The sequence below is a fragment of the Glossina fuscipes genome, unplaced genomic scaffold (assembly GCF_014805625.2).
Source record: "Glossina fuscipes isolate IAEA_lab_2018 unplaced genomic scaffold, Yale_Gfus_2 27, whole genome shotgun sequence".
Lineage (NCBI taxonomy): Eukaryota > Metazoa > Arthropoda > Insecta > Diptera > Glossinidae > Glossina > Glossina fuscipes.
Window position 1 is genome coordinate 3,125,187 of NW_023998422.1, and position 16,023 is coordinate 3,141,209.

Genomic DNA, 16,023 nt, shown 5'->3' on the forward strand with positions numbered 1-16,023 from the left:
GCAAGTGTCAACCAAACAAACAAAAAGTGTAACATTTTATGATTTCCTCTTAAACTTTTCTCTAAATGAAAAAGTTGAGAAAGTTTTTTTCTCCTCCAGATCTTTAGTTTCGCATACATAGCAGTAGTAATGTATCGGATTTTATAAACAAATGGCATAAAAAGTATTACATTAAACGGCATTAATGCCGTAAAATGCTTCAAAATTTGTAAAACAAACTTGATTTTTATATAAGGCGCGGATTGTGTGAAAGGGATTATAAAACTATTCTCAAATGGATCGTATCGATATATAGGAAATAGATAGACACACTTCAGCATAAATATATGCGTATTGAGTACTCTTGTACTTAAAGGGGGTACCGAGGCCTAATTGAACATATCAGAAACTGTAGTCATGCTGGCTGCACTCGACTCTTAAGCTCCTTTTGAGATTAAGTTTAGTTTAAGCAAAAGTTTCCTTACCCTCTGTTGCCAAAAAATTGTTTCCAACCTATAAAAAGTGTAACTTGAAGTGGTCTTTAAATTTGGATCGTAGCTTTGTAATTTAACTGTTTCACTGCCAGCCCGTCACATATATGAAACACTGCCGTTTCGCATCTTATCAGTTGAGAAATCTACGAAGTGGATTTGCTTCTAAAAGTGCGTATAGCATAAAGTTGGGAAAGTGACGAAGAGACGTATAACATTTGCAGTCGATGTTGATGGCATTTAAGCTAATTTTTCACCACTAAGTGGCATTTGCATTACCTCTTACCGAAATTACAAGATCTTGTATCGTATGGTAATTTTCTCTTATCACAGAACGTGTATGAAAAGCGATCGCACCATGAGTTGTGTACATGTCGAACGTAGTTAATTGGTTGAAAGACAGAAAGCAATTTTCAAGGCAACACCATTCCTCAGCGCAGCTGAAATCTCGTCATAAAATATTTAAGTTTGTGAAGACTCAGTTTCAATGAAAGTGCAATTCATTTAACACTACAACTAAAGGATGGGCCATTTTCATACACTACCCTCAAGAATTTAAGAGAGAGCCATACTGATCGATTCAGAACAATTTTTAGAATTGAGCTAAGTTTGACTGTCGCGCATATCCCTGTGTCCATTTGATGTCTGGCGATGTATTCTTGCGCGTAACCTAGTGATCACAGCTTTTATGACATTTTGATGGAATTTGGTAAACTGGTATGTTGCAGCCCAAGGACAAAGCTATTGGAGATGTGTCGGATCGGACCATTTTGTCGACCACTCCCCATGTAACGCCTTATTTTTATAAATTTTTTTGGGAAAAAAATTGTTTAAAGTCACTACTGAATTGATCTAAGCTCGTCCGTCCGTCTGTCTTATTTTCTTGTGTTCAGCCTGCACCTAGGAATTTTTGAGATACTTTGATGAGATTTGGTATACTAATATGTTTTGGTTTAAGAGCAAAGTCATTGAAAATGTTTCGAATCGCGCAACTTTTCCAACCACTTGGAATATAATGCCTTATTCTGAAAAGACCTTTTATAGTTGTGCTGAGCGAAGTAGTGCATGGTGCTCAATGGTGGGCTTACTAAAGCGTTTTTACCCGTTAATATTGTGGAACGATAACTTCATTCTATTATTTTCGTGACAATGACAAGTGTATTGATGCAGAGTATTTAAAAGTCTGTCATACAGGCAATGACAAACTACGTTAACTCATACTTTATCATCGGTAACACAATAACTCTAAGAATAGACAACGACGGGGAATGGCGATTAATTTAATTAATTAAAAAATGAATAAGAAATTCCTTGAAAGACATAGATACTTACATTTTTACAAGGCCTTTCATCAGGCAGCAAACGAACAGCTCCACGTCCTAAAGCTTCACGTTTACGTTGGGCTGAAAATATGCGCAGCTCCTTGCGTTCTTCATCGGTTAAGGAATGACAATAGCGCACCTAAAATAAATATAAAACTTTTTAAGTCGACTTTTAATTTAAAAAAAAAAAGAAGAAAAAAAAAGGAAAAGAAATTGAAAAAATTTCCTTGAAAGTTTTCGTAAAGCAAAAGTTCATTTACATATTCTTAAGCATACATAAAAGAATCTTTTCTTAATTTAAAAATATTTTCAAACGGCATTATTAATCCCAGCAAAAAAGAGAAAAGCAAAGAATAAAGGGAAATGAAAAAAAGCAAATATGAATATAAAGTGACGATGGGAACTCACTTCGTTATCTTGTGGCGGCAGCTGATGCAGTAGTTGCTTAATACGATACTTTTCACCGGCACTGTTAACATAAGGAACCTTATCGTCAGGCAATTGCGAAAAGTATAAGCGAACCTTCAAAGAATAGCAAAAAAAAAAAAAAATAAATAAATAAAATTGTTTTTATTATTTCCTTATAGGAGCTTCTTTTAGAATTCAATTAACTGAAGTAAAAAATAAAATATGCTTATCATTATTATTACTATTAACGTTAATAAATATTAGTTTTATGTCATATTTAAAAAATATATCACTTTCGCGCGTCAAACAATTTATCACTTTATTATCACAAACCAGTGAACACATGTAAGGCTCTTGTTTTCTAGATGGTATGGTATGTGCCAGCTAAACACTACTTTAAGATATTAATCAAAAAAAAAACAAAAAAAACAAAAAAAAAAGTACTTTCACCCGGACCACAACACAATTTGCTCAGTTTCGATTAAACTTAATGACGTGCCATACATCAATAGCATCGTTAGTACTCTGGGCAAATAAGTCGCCCCATCACGTTTCACTCTCTCTCAAAAAAAAAAAATAAAAAAAATTTCTTTTTTCTTTATCAACATCACTACTAATACTCGCGCTCGTGCGGATGGAAGCTGCAGTTTGCCCTCCGCTACTCCCATAGATATACATGTGCATTTGATGGTGTCTCTATACTATTTTTTCAGACTTGTTTTTGTTTTCTAGTTTTTTCCATAGCCAACCTCGTTCGTACCTCAATATTAGTGAATGGCGTGGAGAAGCGGGTGTTGTATTATATATAAACCAAAACATACCAAGTGCCGTACATTTAAAATTCGGCTCAATCGTATTTGTATGGAGACAGAGTTTATTGTATAAAATTTTATATATATTTTTATACCCTTTACCACTTGAGGTACAAGGGTATATTTAGCTTGAGCAAATACACGCAACACCCAGAAGGGCTTGAGTTAGATCCAGCTTTTATTATACCGTTCGATTTAGCATCACTTCTCTGCATCGATTTAAGTCTGTCTGTCTGTTTGTCTGTTTTGTTTTCTTCTGTGTATAGGGGTCAAGTTTAGAGGTATTTTGATGAAATTTGGTACACGGACGTGTCTTGGACCAACAACGCACTCTATTGAAAATAGTTCGTATCGAAACACCCTTTTTCCACCCTTTGCCATAAAATACCTTGCTTTGAGAAATTTTTATATGAGTAACTGTAGGGACGTGTAGGTTATCCAATGGCGAGCCGTGGCCTACTATAGTCTTTTTAATTCAAAAAAATTGCATGTTAGTGTACTGCGAACAGTACACGTGTGCAAGTCCTTTATAGAGCTGTGATGTGCAGGCTCGTCAATGTGGCTGCTAGTTGAATTCGAAATTGGCATCACCCCGTTAATGAATTTAAGGTTGCGAAACTCCGACCGATCCGGCCGAGTGGGCGAAATATCTCGACTAACGACCCAATTGTCGCGGAATTAAGTGCTATGCTTTGAAAAGTCGTTATATGAACAACTGCAGGGTGATGTAGGGTGCTTAGAGTTCTTACTTGTTTCTATTTATTTTTGTTGTTATTATTATTATTTTTTGTAATATCGCAAAATATGAAGTGTAGGATTTGTTTTTTATATATTAATTTTGTTCATTCTTATGATTTAATCCGCTTTTAATTTTGAGATTTATTGCTGCGTCACATACACCAAACCAAAATGAGAATAAAAATTGTAGGTTTTTCTTTCTTTTCTATTTTTTTTTTTCTTATTTTTTTTTTTGTGTTCAGTGGAGGGAGTTTTATTATTAATTGCACTTGTTATTGCAGTCAAATGGAAAGAAAAATTACATTTTGCCTTCAGTAACACACCAGGACCAGTTAATTTTTGCCTTGTTATGTGCTATGCGTTATGTGTGAATTGAAACAGTTTTTATTTTTGGCTTTTCTTTTTTAGCACAAAACTAGATTTTGTTTTTTTTTTTTTTTTTTTCTTTTTTTGTGATAAAAAAAAAAACTCTATAATGATCAACAACAACGACCACATAACATATTTGGAATATTTTTAAAAGTATGTCTTGTCTGTACAAATATATCTCGTAGTCGAAAAGAATTAACAACAAACTATAACTAATTACAATAGAAGTGAAATATAAAAATAAAAAAGAACGAGAAGAGATAAGCAACTTTGGCTTAATTTAATTTAACTTGAATCGCTTACAACAAGTATATACGTATTACTGCTGCTAAACTGTGCAGCAACCATTTACTACAAACTAATTGAGTTTTAACATTTTTATGTTTTTCGCTTTTTATGGTCATTATTTTCATGTTTACTTAAGGTATTAAAGACCGATGAATGAATTTTTTAAATGCTTGAGTGTGTGAATTTGAAAGGATTCGACGAATTCTTTATCTATATACTATGCCAAAGACAATTTATAGTCTCGACAGATCAACGGACAAATTTTTGTGTTTTCTTTCTGATGGAAGTGCATTTTGTCTTAAAATTTGGTTTTTTTCTCTACCCAAAGTTATTCATTGTAACGATGTATGAATGCTTAATCTGAACGGACTTGAGATCTTGAGACACTTTTTATTATACCGGTCTACCGCATTGTCAAGTAGTTAAGAAGCACGACTATCAAGTCAGTGCAACTGCATTTGATTTCCTCTGCAGTATATCACGATGATTGATGTGTGATCGCAGCTATAATATGTGCTGCGCAGGCGATAAAGACCACCAATCTTACTTACCAATCAGGCACATACCACCCGCGTTGCGACCACTCTTTACCTCTTCCACCATTTGTTCTTTCCGTTACCCTAGCAGTTGACGGTATTATGAAAAAAACAAAAGTTGAAGCAGGTTTCTCCGCCTGCCTGTCTAACCTACCTAATCGATGCATTTATAATTTAAATCTTGGTAAAATTTGGTGCACTGACCGGTTTTATGTCAAGGACGAACTCTGTTTAAAGTAGATTGGATCGAACTATGCCGTGCGTATTGAAAAATGCATTTGACTGTTCCTTGTGCATAATGAATGGGCACCGTGCCAGCTGTTGCCTCTACATAATGCTATATATAGTGCTTTCGGACATTCATCGCTAGACGGCGTATTCATTCTTGTATTTAGATTAGCCATACATCATAGACTGCCATTCAAATTATCCTCCAAGCATTTTTAATGTGCAAGAAGAAGTATCGGTCCAACAACGTCAGACCCCCATTCAGTTTTCCGGCCACCTTAACACATTATAGATCTGTGGCAAACTTTGGATCCCCATAATAATCGACTGCCTAGTAAAGATGTCTGTAACCAGACGATTACCCATATTCTTGATGATTTCTTCATGGGAAATGATTCGTTTTCAAGTGGAAGCGATATCTCACTTTAATCGTTAACAAGTCGCCGTGATCTCATTAATGATAAGTTTCTGTAACTTATGAGCGTAGAATATACAAAATTTCATTATGTCTTGTTGATGCTTTAACATTGCTTCAAGAAACCCAGAAACTTTTCTTTTTAATGTCGCTAAAAAAAAAATTAATCCTCACATCAGCGCTCAGCATTTGTTAGTTTCAATAAATGAAATGTTGTCTCATTGCAAATGTTTTGAACTATCAATCCATATAAAACGAGGATTCGTCTGATAACAAGTTCAAGTAAAAACACCCTGACTAGACATTCCCTTTGAATGGATGGAAATAATATTTAATTCTCTGTCGGGGCTTTCTCTCTCTCTCTAAAAATGAATTAAAGTTTCATAATAATATTATTATAATTCCGTAAAGTTTTTGCACAGTAACACCTCCACAATCGTAACCGTTAATTAACTATGCTTTCGCTGAAGAAAAAACGAGATTATCTAAAAATTTGAAAAATTTTGTCTTAGTTATTGATATCATATTAAATATTTTTAGTGGATATAAATGCAATAACTTCAACGTGCAAAAAAAATAGTAAAAAAAAGCAGTGTGTATGGACATACATTTTTACACGTTTATGCTCTAAATCAACCGTAACAAAAACGAATTGAAAAATAATTTTCATTTCAAATAATAAAAAAAAATATTTGATTGCTAACCAATCCTGAGTAATGGACGACGGTATGCTACGGCGACGGCGGCGGCGACGACCACGACGATGATGATGATGATGATGATGATGGTAATCGTAGTGGTCGCGTTGGTAGTGGCGGTGGTGGTGGCGGAAAATAATGCTAAATTATTAGACAACAACGATAACAAAAACAACAACGGTAGTTGGTCTATATTAAGAAAGCTGTTTTTTCTTTTTTCATTCAACTGTAACGCTTGATTTATGGCCAGCTATGAAATTCAATCAGCAAAACTAACGATCGATACTGACGGTGAACAAAATGATGACCAAAATAACAGAATTATAGTTACGTAGTTTGGCTCACGCTTTCTGTGGTGAGATTTATGCAATTGCAGAAAAAAATGCATTCGGGGCAATTTTAAAAGGTGTGTACCCGCATGCTATTAATCCGAAAACGTACGTACCAGAGTAATTAAAAGTTATTATTTTGTTGTATAATATTAGTGTTAATCAAGTTTGTCTGTTTTCTTAATAACATACATTTATTTGTATCATATCCGGCAGATTTGTTCAAGTCGATTACTTCAACGCATGCTAATTTTGCTAAAAGTTTTCCAACTCGCAAACACTCTCTGCTTGTTTTTTATTTTAATTTTATTTCTTTAGTTTTACTCAATACGCTTTACTTTTAATTTGTCAACCTCTTTGCAGATAATTTTAGTGTAATTTCCACTCTCGGGAAACGCTTGTAACGCCCAGAAGGACTCTTCAAAAAGCCGAAAATGTGTAGATATTCATGATCCGCATCAAATTCGCAATCGATTTAGGTATGTTATGTATGTCTAGCTGTCTGTCTGTCCGTATTATCCTTGTTTTAAAATTTCCCCTGCCCACAAAGATAAAGCTATCGACTTGAAATTTGACGGAAATATTGGAAGCTCATGCACGCAAGTTGTTATTGTAAATGAATCAAATCGGTCGAAGAATACGTCCACATTACTGCGTCAAATAGCAACACTTTTGTTATTGAAAACGAATAAAAAATTGATTTTTGAGGCGAATTTTGAGAAACTCGGAATGCACTTAAGTATGTCCGTCCGTTCGCACGTCCTTATGTCCGTCGCAGAAGGTTGCTTCATGATCATTAAGGACGTCATGTCGTCGGGCAGGCGGCACCGACTTCGACTTTGGATGCTACCGTTTGTGTTTGTAGTGGTAAACTTTAGTTCAATTTTGGTCGAGGTTTAATACAACACGATGTTGAAAAGACCTCGCACTGCGCAAGGTGAGCTTTCGAAAAAATTAATGAATTGGGGTGGAAAGTATTGCCCACAATAATCACCCGACATAACGCTATCGGATTCCGATTTGCTTCGATCGCTACAACATTCTCTAAGTGACAAAAAATTTTAAAAATTCGAACGATGTCCAAAACGCCGCGAGGATGGTTACGTTATTGATTAAAAATAAAAACTTGGTAAAAATTTATCTGCTTGAAGTTAACGTAGATATACGACATTACTTTGCGATTACCCTAATAGTAACTTATCACTACTAGAAACAATCGGTTGTTAAGACGCAAGCATTTCAAATCCACAGTCTATCGAAGAGTTAAAACGTCAAGCGACTATTAGCTTGTCCCTGTCAGAGAATGTCACTTATACGTGTAACGTGAGGAAAGAGAGGAACTGAAGAGAGAGCAGCCAAGTGGGGTAAGTGTTTTGCGCTTAGCGACTGAGCGCACACCAAAACTATGGCTCAGAATGATCAAAGGACAGTGAGCATCGACTTGGTAGTATACTCGAATCTTGTCCAATCATTTATGTGGCAGCCCAATCAAATTGTTTCTAAAAGGGGGCGAAATTATTACTGGCAGACGTTAGTCACATCATCTAACAAAACCACTTTAAGCATCTGTTGAGCTTCTTCTGCCTTCCAGGTCGCCATATCGGTATTTCCCTACCCCGTTAACTTATATATATGCTGATGGTTGGATTGTCTTCTCTTTGACTGTTCCAAACTTATACGGCATACGGAATTTGATCATAGAAATGATCCGATTCAATTTAAAATATAACAGTGTAACAGCTTGAAAAATAAATGGATAAACAACTTAGATCAACTCAGAATTTAGATTTTTTTTCTGTTTCTTGAAATTGTCAAAGTCTAAGCAAGATTCGGTTCCAGCTTTCAGGATGCGAAGGACTAAGCTGAAATGGACTAGCACGGCTGCCATGGATGCTATATTAAGCAAAAGATTTATGGTATGATTTTCTGACTGTCGCAGAAGATCTAATAAAAGATTTACCATTAAATAGATGTCCCCGAAGTCCATAACCGATTACGCACAAGCTGACTTTAGTTTTTTCGAGAATTATATTTAGCCTTCATTTCTAGAACCTTATGTTTCGCATAAAAGAATTTTAGACGTCTAGTTACTAACCTGATCTGGCCTTAAGCCTGGCGGCACCCACGTGTATTCTTCTAAAGCACATCCGCTGTCGTCGTCTGATTGCGAATTTCTTTGGAAGTCCAATTGTTGATGATGATTATGCAAATAGGAAGCAGTCTTATAATTGGCACGTAAGGTTGACGTCACAGAGCTAAGTGACAAATTTGTAGGCGGTTGGCAATGGCGTTGACGTTGCATGGGTGCAACAAAATGTGCTGGGGTTGTACTGTTACTGCCACCACCATTACTACTACTCGATGCCGGGTCTGCGTGGCTTGTGGTAGGAGTGGGTGTGGCGTTTGATGAAGACGGCGGCGTTGAATGATCGGTATTACGCGGCGGATGTTGTTGAAACTGTTGATGGTGTTGTTGTTGTTGTTGCTGCTGCTGCTGCTGCTGCTGCAAATGTTGTTGCTGAGGCTGATGCTGATGCTGTTGCTGTTGTAATGAATCACTTTGTAATTGATAGGCGGGCAAGTGCAGGCCAGACGCCTCCAATTGCAATAGTTCACTTTCTGTTTGCGTATAATAATCGTTAGGTTGCTGCATAATGACCTCAGCCAGCAGTTCGTGATGAGCTCTGCTCGTTGGAATGTTATTAACACAAGATTCAGATAATGATGAAAATGAGTTGAATTCTCTAAAAAAAAAAAAAAAAAAAAAATGATAAATAATAATAAAAGCAAAACAGACCATCTTCGTTATTATAAAAATGTTTTTATGCTGACATTGCCTTCGCTCTAACCGAGTTAGCTGCAATAATAACGAAAGTATATAATAATAGTCTTATATACGGCATAAGTATTGTGTTTGTATTTATTTCTTTAAATGCTCCCACCAATCAGTGAAATCTACTTGAAATTACGTACACTTGAAATACTAAAAGAATTTTATATATTTTTATATGGAGTTTATGTTGTTGTTGTTGTTGCTGTTGTTGCTATTGATGTTGTTACTGTTGAACTCGATTACTCATTATTTCGCATGGCGGTCTTGTGTAAATTGGTTTTTAACGATCATGTCTGAATGTACGTTGTTCTCTCCGTGTCTGCCACAAAAGAATATTTCTTTCATTTCGTTCTGCTTTAATTTCGTTTCATAGAATGTTATCAAATCTTACATAAACAAGAAGACCTTCTATGTGCGTATAAGGTTCGTCTGCATTTAGTTTTCATTTTTCTTAAGTATGAGTTAAATTACATTTTCTATTTAAACCAATCGTAAGAGCTTATAAAACTAAAAACAAAAAAAAAAAACTCATCAGATTATTATGGATTTTTGATTACAACTCGTGAACGTAATTATAAGTATGATTAACAATTTTTTTTCTTTCTATTCTTTACTTGTAATGACTTAAGAACACTTTTTAAGTTTTTGTAAAAATATGTTCGTAAATGTCATCATCAAGGTACAAAAATTGTTTGCTTTAGTTGTAACGTTTCTATTTTTGTTGCCTTTTTTCACAATACAATGTGTAAATTACTATAACAACTATCGGAAAAACATAATTATTTAAATAATTATTATAGACACGAAATTATGATTAAAATTCAATGGAAACTCTGTTTGCTAAAGTGAAACGGAAAAGGCCCTCAATGAATTACGATATTGGTTTCCGAAAAAGAGCGGAGATTATTTATTTTTATTTACATAATTAATATTTTTTATAAGATATATATATGTGTGTGTGTACGCCTATTTATTTATAAGACCATTTGCAGCAGAAATAATGTTACAATATGTGAGCGTACTTTGGAGATGATTGTTCACATTAAAAACACACTGCTTACTTACTCGGAGTTATTTAACTATAAGATACACAGTTATATATATCATTTAAGACAAAAATAATGTTGCACTATATGACAAAGCACTTGTAGATGATTGTTCACATTAAAAACACACTCTTTACTTACTCGGAATTGTATAGGTATAAGATGTGCATATACATATTTCATTATTTATAAGATCATCTAAGACAGAAATTATGTTGCAATATTTGAGCACACTTTGCAGACTGTTGCAGTAAAAGCACATTGTTCACTTACTTACTAATAATTGCGAGCAAATTATATAATCGATTAAGTAGTAGTTCGAATTTCGGACAAATTTTTTAAGGAAAACTAAACCTATAGACTGGAAACTCTCATTGAAAGTTCATTTATTTTGTTAGTTTCAATTAAAGCTCCTACTCTAGGCTTTTCCTTCTTTAAACCCGTTAAAATTTGGCTTCTCCTCAGTTTTTATGATATTATTCAAAGGCAAAGATTTAAAAGCTACTCTATTCTCTTTTAGCAAGCCTGTCCGTAACAACCAGTTGCCAATTCCTCGAGCCACAAATGCATTGTCCAGGTCATTTCGGTTAAAGGGTATCAAAACTGATAGGTTCTTACCGGGAGACCTACGACGCTTTACTTGTTCTTGCTTCACCTATAAAATTATATAGTCTTTACAGCTCGCTAAGAGGTTTCAAGTCATTCTTGAAGGAAAACGGTAAAACGGTTGTTTTTTTCGTTTATTGTAAAACAAGCTGACAGATATAATTTGTAAATTTATAGATTGATAGATAGATTAATGCGTCCTTCGCTTTGAGGATGAGCACTTTTATATATAATATAATGTTTAGCTATAATAATAATTATTTTTAATGACCAACCATTCAGTGGTCGTGTAACAGGGTGACGAGAAGAAAGCAGACGTAGTGAAGGAATGGAAAGAGAGGTGACCGACCAAGCGGTGGGTGTTAAGCCTTTATCGCCTGAACACCCGCTATAACTATGGCCAAAGTAAACTCTACCGCACTTGAGATTTGGTAATCGCCATTCTTACCTACACAGCTACTCCAGCGGATAAATTAAAAGTTCATCGTTTCTTCCTTATTGATCTTTCAGTATTTCCTGCGGTATCGACAATTTACACCTTTTTTTACGGTATTTCCAAAACCAGTTCGCGTTTTCTAAAGTAATTTCACTTTTTTTTGTGTACAAAGATTTGTCGTGCGTTTAATTTCAAGGAAAAGGCTTTCGGTTAAGAGAAGAGAACCAAAGCATAGTTTCATCTTATTTCTCACTTCACAGCACACCAACTTGGAGTTGGTGGGAAAGGGGGGATTTGGGGGAATCGAGTAGCGGTATGGAAAACAAATTGTTTAAATTACGCAACGATGATGAAAACGGTGAAGATATCATCGAATGGTGAAAAAGCACTGGTGAAAAAAACTATTATATAAGGCTTAGCTAGAGTTACGCCCATTTACGGCAATTTAATGTCATTTAAAGTGGATTCATCAAAAGAAATAATAATTAAAAAAGGTTTATTGCTAAACATTCTTCATTTTAATAACTTGTCGAATCTCAAAGTTTAAAAAACATCATAAAAGTTTAGCATAACTAACTAATGCTCCTCTCAAGAATAATGCAATTTTATCAATAGTTTGAGGCATAATGCAATCAAGTGAAAATTTTGAAAAAAAAAGAAGAAAAATATGCACTTACTTACTGCTCGCATATGCATTCAAACCTGTTGTGCTGTAAGTTTTTCGAAAGTCAAGTAAGTCCAAGTCATAACTACAATTGAAAATTATGCGGCCAAACAAATATCATCAATAACTTGCGCGAATGCTTTCTCTCTTTACTTTCGTTAGTAATGGTGTGATATTAGTTTTCATTTCACATTAGTATTCCGAAAATTTTACGACTTTTGCTAATGAATTTCTTATGCGTTTAGTTCTGTTTTCTTAAACCGCAAAATGTTTTCCTTTTTTGCTTTCATCTGCTAATTCATCAATTGATTAACTATTTGCCGTAAACTCTTATAAAAGTACAATGAACTTTATTCTTTTTCCAATAGGAACAAATTGAAATTCTTTTTAAAGAGTCGTAATGTCGGCTCTAAACCATTGAGAAAATTATTTATTACTTACTGACCACACAGCCATAGGTTCACAGTGATAAGCTGGACATTTATATATTCATCTACTAAGAGCAAAGCTCAACTCCAAACCGGTAGTTTAAGGCAGTCACAGTAGTTTGTTTTTTAATTATATTTAACGTGTCTTGAACTCCTGATCTCTTGAATTAATAGAATTGTATGCACTTTAAGAAACATATTTAAGTTGTTGCGTTCATAAAGAAATTCTGTTGGCCATAGTTTTCAAAAAAGTCGTTCTTACTTTGCAAAGCATCTTTGATAGTTGTCGCCTCAAATCAATATAATATATTTGCGGGAGTGCCTGCCATTCGATCGAGATAATTTTTACAACAACCTTTGTACTGGGTTTCAGATCATTAACTCTTATAGGGTTTAAGTTATATTTTCTGGTGCTGAATGATGTCGACTTTCCCACTGCAACTTTAGATGTTCTCCTAACTCTGTGTTCTTCTTGTTCTTCAAGTTACTCTGCTGCATTAATTGCCAGTTGTCGGGAAAAAACTTGTCATTAACAGATTACGCCCATTTTCAAACTCGATATCGCCGCAGACAGATAGGTGAATAGATGGATAGATAGATAGTAGAACAGATACGCAATCGAACAGACAGGCATACAGGTGGATGTATGTTATTACACTGCTGAACATAGATGTACGTATAGGCGACATTTGGCAACCAATGCATAGACAAGCTGGTGTACATGCATACAGATAGACGACCAGACTAACAAACGGGCATAGTTAAAATGACAAAGAATTTCACGCTGATCAAGCATTGAAGTAAGCTTGCCCGAAGGGTCAAGATAAACATTCTCAAAACTAAAGCTGAAATAAACCCAATCTCAAGCACATATGCCAGAACGCGAAGAAGCCTCTCACAGTTTCCTAGAAAAGTGGTGCAATACCTTCTGACGAAGACTCTCTTGCATCTAGCTTTCTAATCAAAGGAAGCTTGCCTTTAAATTAAGCATATATTCGAGACCAGTTTGGCCATAAGATACCAGGGCCTTTTGTAAAAAAAGACAACAAGCCAAGGTAATGTTTTTTCAATCTATTTTATAGACTTTGAAAGCAGCGATAACGATTCATTTTCTTAGTTGCTGACAATAATTTCAGCGAAAGCTGTTAATCCGCTGCCTCCTTTATGGTTAAACAAATTCTTCAAATTTTCTAAAAGGTCAACAAGTTTCATGCTTAAGGATAACTTTGAAGCCTCAGTACAAAAATGTTAATGGCTTTCTCGATTCGCCATTTTATGTTCCCTCCTCGTTGCCAAAGGTAAATTTGATTCGCTTGTACATATAAGACAACCTTTGCAAACGAAGTGCTGTGTGAGTTGCTGTTTACGTCACTGACCTAACCTAAGCTCTTTTTTTTTGATTTTTTTTGATGTGTTTATAATTATTGTTTTAGAAAAAAAAAAATGTGTCGAGATGTTATGTCTACAACTTTAATGGTAAATTTTACAACTTGCATACATATGTATTCGGTAGTACGCTTGAACTGGTTTTTAATTTTGCGCAAAAGTGTAATAAAGTGTTATCGAAAAGAAAGAAAAAGAAAACCATTTAGAATCAACACCGCTTGAATAGGCGGGATGATCTTTCTAAACTATTTGGTGCAGTTGTATAGTTGAAGTTGTCAAACAAGAACATAAAAAACTTTAAAACTTCATTTATTACACAAAAACTGAGCGCATGTAACACGTTTATGAAAATTATTATACGTACAGTACAGTACTTTTCACTTAAGTTAATATAAACGAGTTAAGATAGCGAACAAATAGCTGACATTACAATGTACAGCAAATGGATTTACTATCGCATTTCACATGAACTCTTTCATCATTAGCTTGAGTCGGCCAGTCATGAGCTCTTCGCTTGCCACATTCGACTCATAGAAAGAGGCGGTTTTCCAGATGGAGTGAACGATTTCCATAATAATGATCTCAAAAGTTGTTCGCAACATCCAGGAATACGTGGACCCATTTAGGTCCACGTATTAAAATATACATTAATCTATTCGTTCTAGAGGGTCAGACCACAGTGACGCGAATAACATCAGCAGACTTCAAAAGCAATTCCGTTAGGTGATGTTACTAATAACTACCACTAATACTTTTCCACACCTTTCTCAACAATTTCGTTGAGCTGCCAAGTCGATATTCGCGGTTGTACCCAGTTGCTTGTTCGCAACGGCAGTGCGTGCTGAGGCCGTGAAGGCATAACATCTACCGATGAAACACCCACTTGGCTACTGTCTATTTCTCTGTCACATTCCCGGGGTGACATGTCGTGTTAATAAAAGGAAACAACAAGAAATAAAATGGTGGAAAGGCCCCTAATTGGTATCTGCAACCGCCTGATCTAACTAAAAACTTCTAATTTAAAAAAGAAAGAGAAAAGGAAAGCTAACATGAACTTAAAATAATATGACGTAAATTTTGGCCTAAGTTACGCAACTGTGCGAAGGCATAGCAAGATCACTGGATAATTGAGAGCAAAGTGCAAGAAAGGAAAGGACGAAGTTCAACAACTATTCGAAAATTAAGAGGCAAAGATCTATTTAAGCAGCCTCACCAACAATCGTCAAGTAAAGAAGATTGCTCTGAACCTAACAAGTACTAACAGTTTTCTGCTTTTGAGTAATCGTAGAATATTACTTGGAAACCCTCTCGCGCGATCGCCTACGCCCTAGGTAAACAAAAATTTACAATTTGCAAATCATAGGAGGTATAAGTCTGCAAACCGTCAAGTGCATTTGTAATGAATACCCAAAAATTGTACTGAAACAATACGCGTGATCTCGTGGTACATATGTCCGCAAAAACCGAAATAATGTAACTCAACCAATAGAAGGCATTTATCCCAAACCCGACATGTTAGTGTTAAGCACCAGCTATCACGCTATTGGGCTCATTGACATAACCGCATTTCACAACATATTTAATTTAAAAGTATAATGCGCTGACTTATAATTGCGGGTAATAAAGATTCGCCTTAAGGCGAGCATAAATTTTTTATTTGCTTTTATTGCAAATTCTATAAGAAAGACCTTAGAGCGTTTCATTTCACTGAAATCATTTTACGAGCCTTTGAAAAGTGCACGTTTTCTTAAACTTGGCAGAAGAGAACAATTTATAACGAATTATGAAAATATAGAACATACGCAAAGTAATTTAGTGAAAAAGAAAAGTACTGTACATTCTCTCGTGCACGCACTAGGCTTGTATGCGTTGAACAACATTTTACGGCGTTACAACTATTGAAGTACTTAAGAGTGCAGAATTTTTTTTTTTTTTTTTTTTTCTTCTATTTGAAAACATAAAACCAGTGAAGATTTAGTTTTCTTTGTAACTGGTCCCAACAACACTGCAT

At 35.0% G+C, this 16,023-nt stretch overlaps 1 protein-coding gene across 1 annotated transcript in view; it reads right to left on the reverse strand.

Moving 5' to 3' along the window:
- LOC119635690 (protein espinas) overlaps positions 1-16,023 on the reverse strand; it is a 56,257-nt gene that overhangs the window by 17,518 nt on the left and 22,716 nt on the right. Inside the window, exons 2-4 of the mRNA XM_038030643.1 lie at positions 8,709-9,357; positions 2,201-2,314; positions 1,803-1,931 (exon numbers count right to left, since the gene is read on the reverse strand). Of these exons, the coding sequence (XP_037886571.1) occupies positions 1,803-1,931; positions 2,201-2,314; positions 8,709-9,357 (892 nt within the window). The remainder of the gene's footprint in view (positions 1-1,802; positions 1,932-2,200; positions 2,315-8,708; positions 9,358-16,023) is intronic.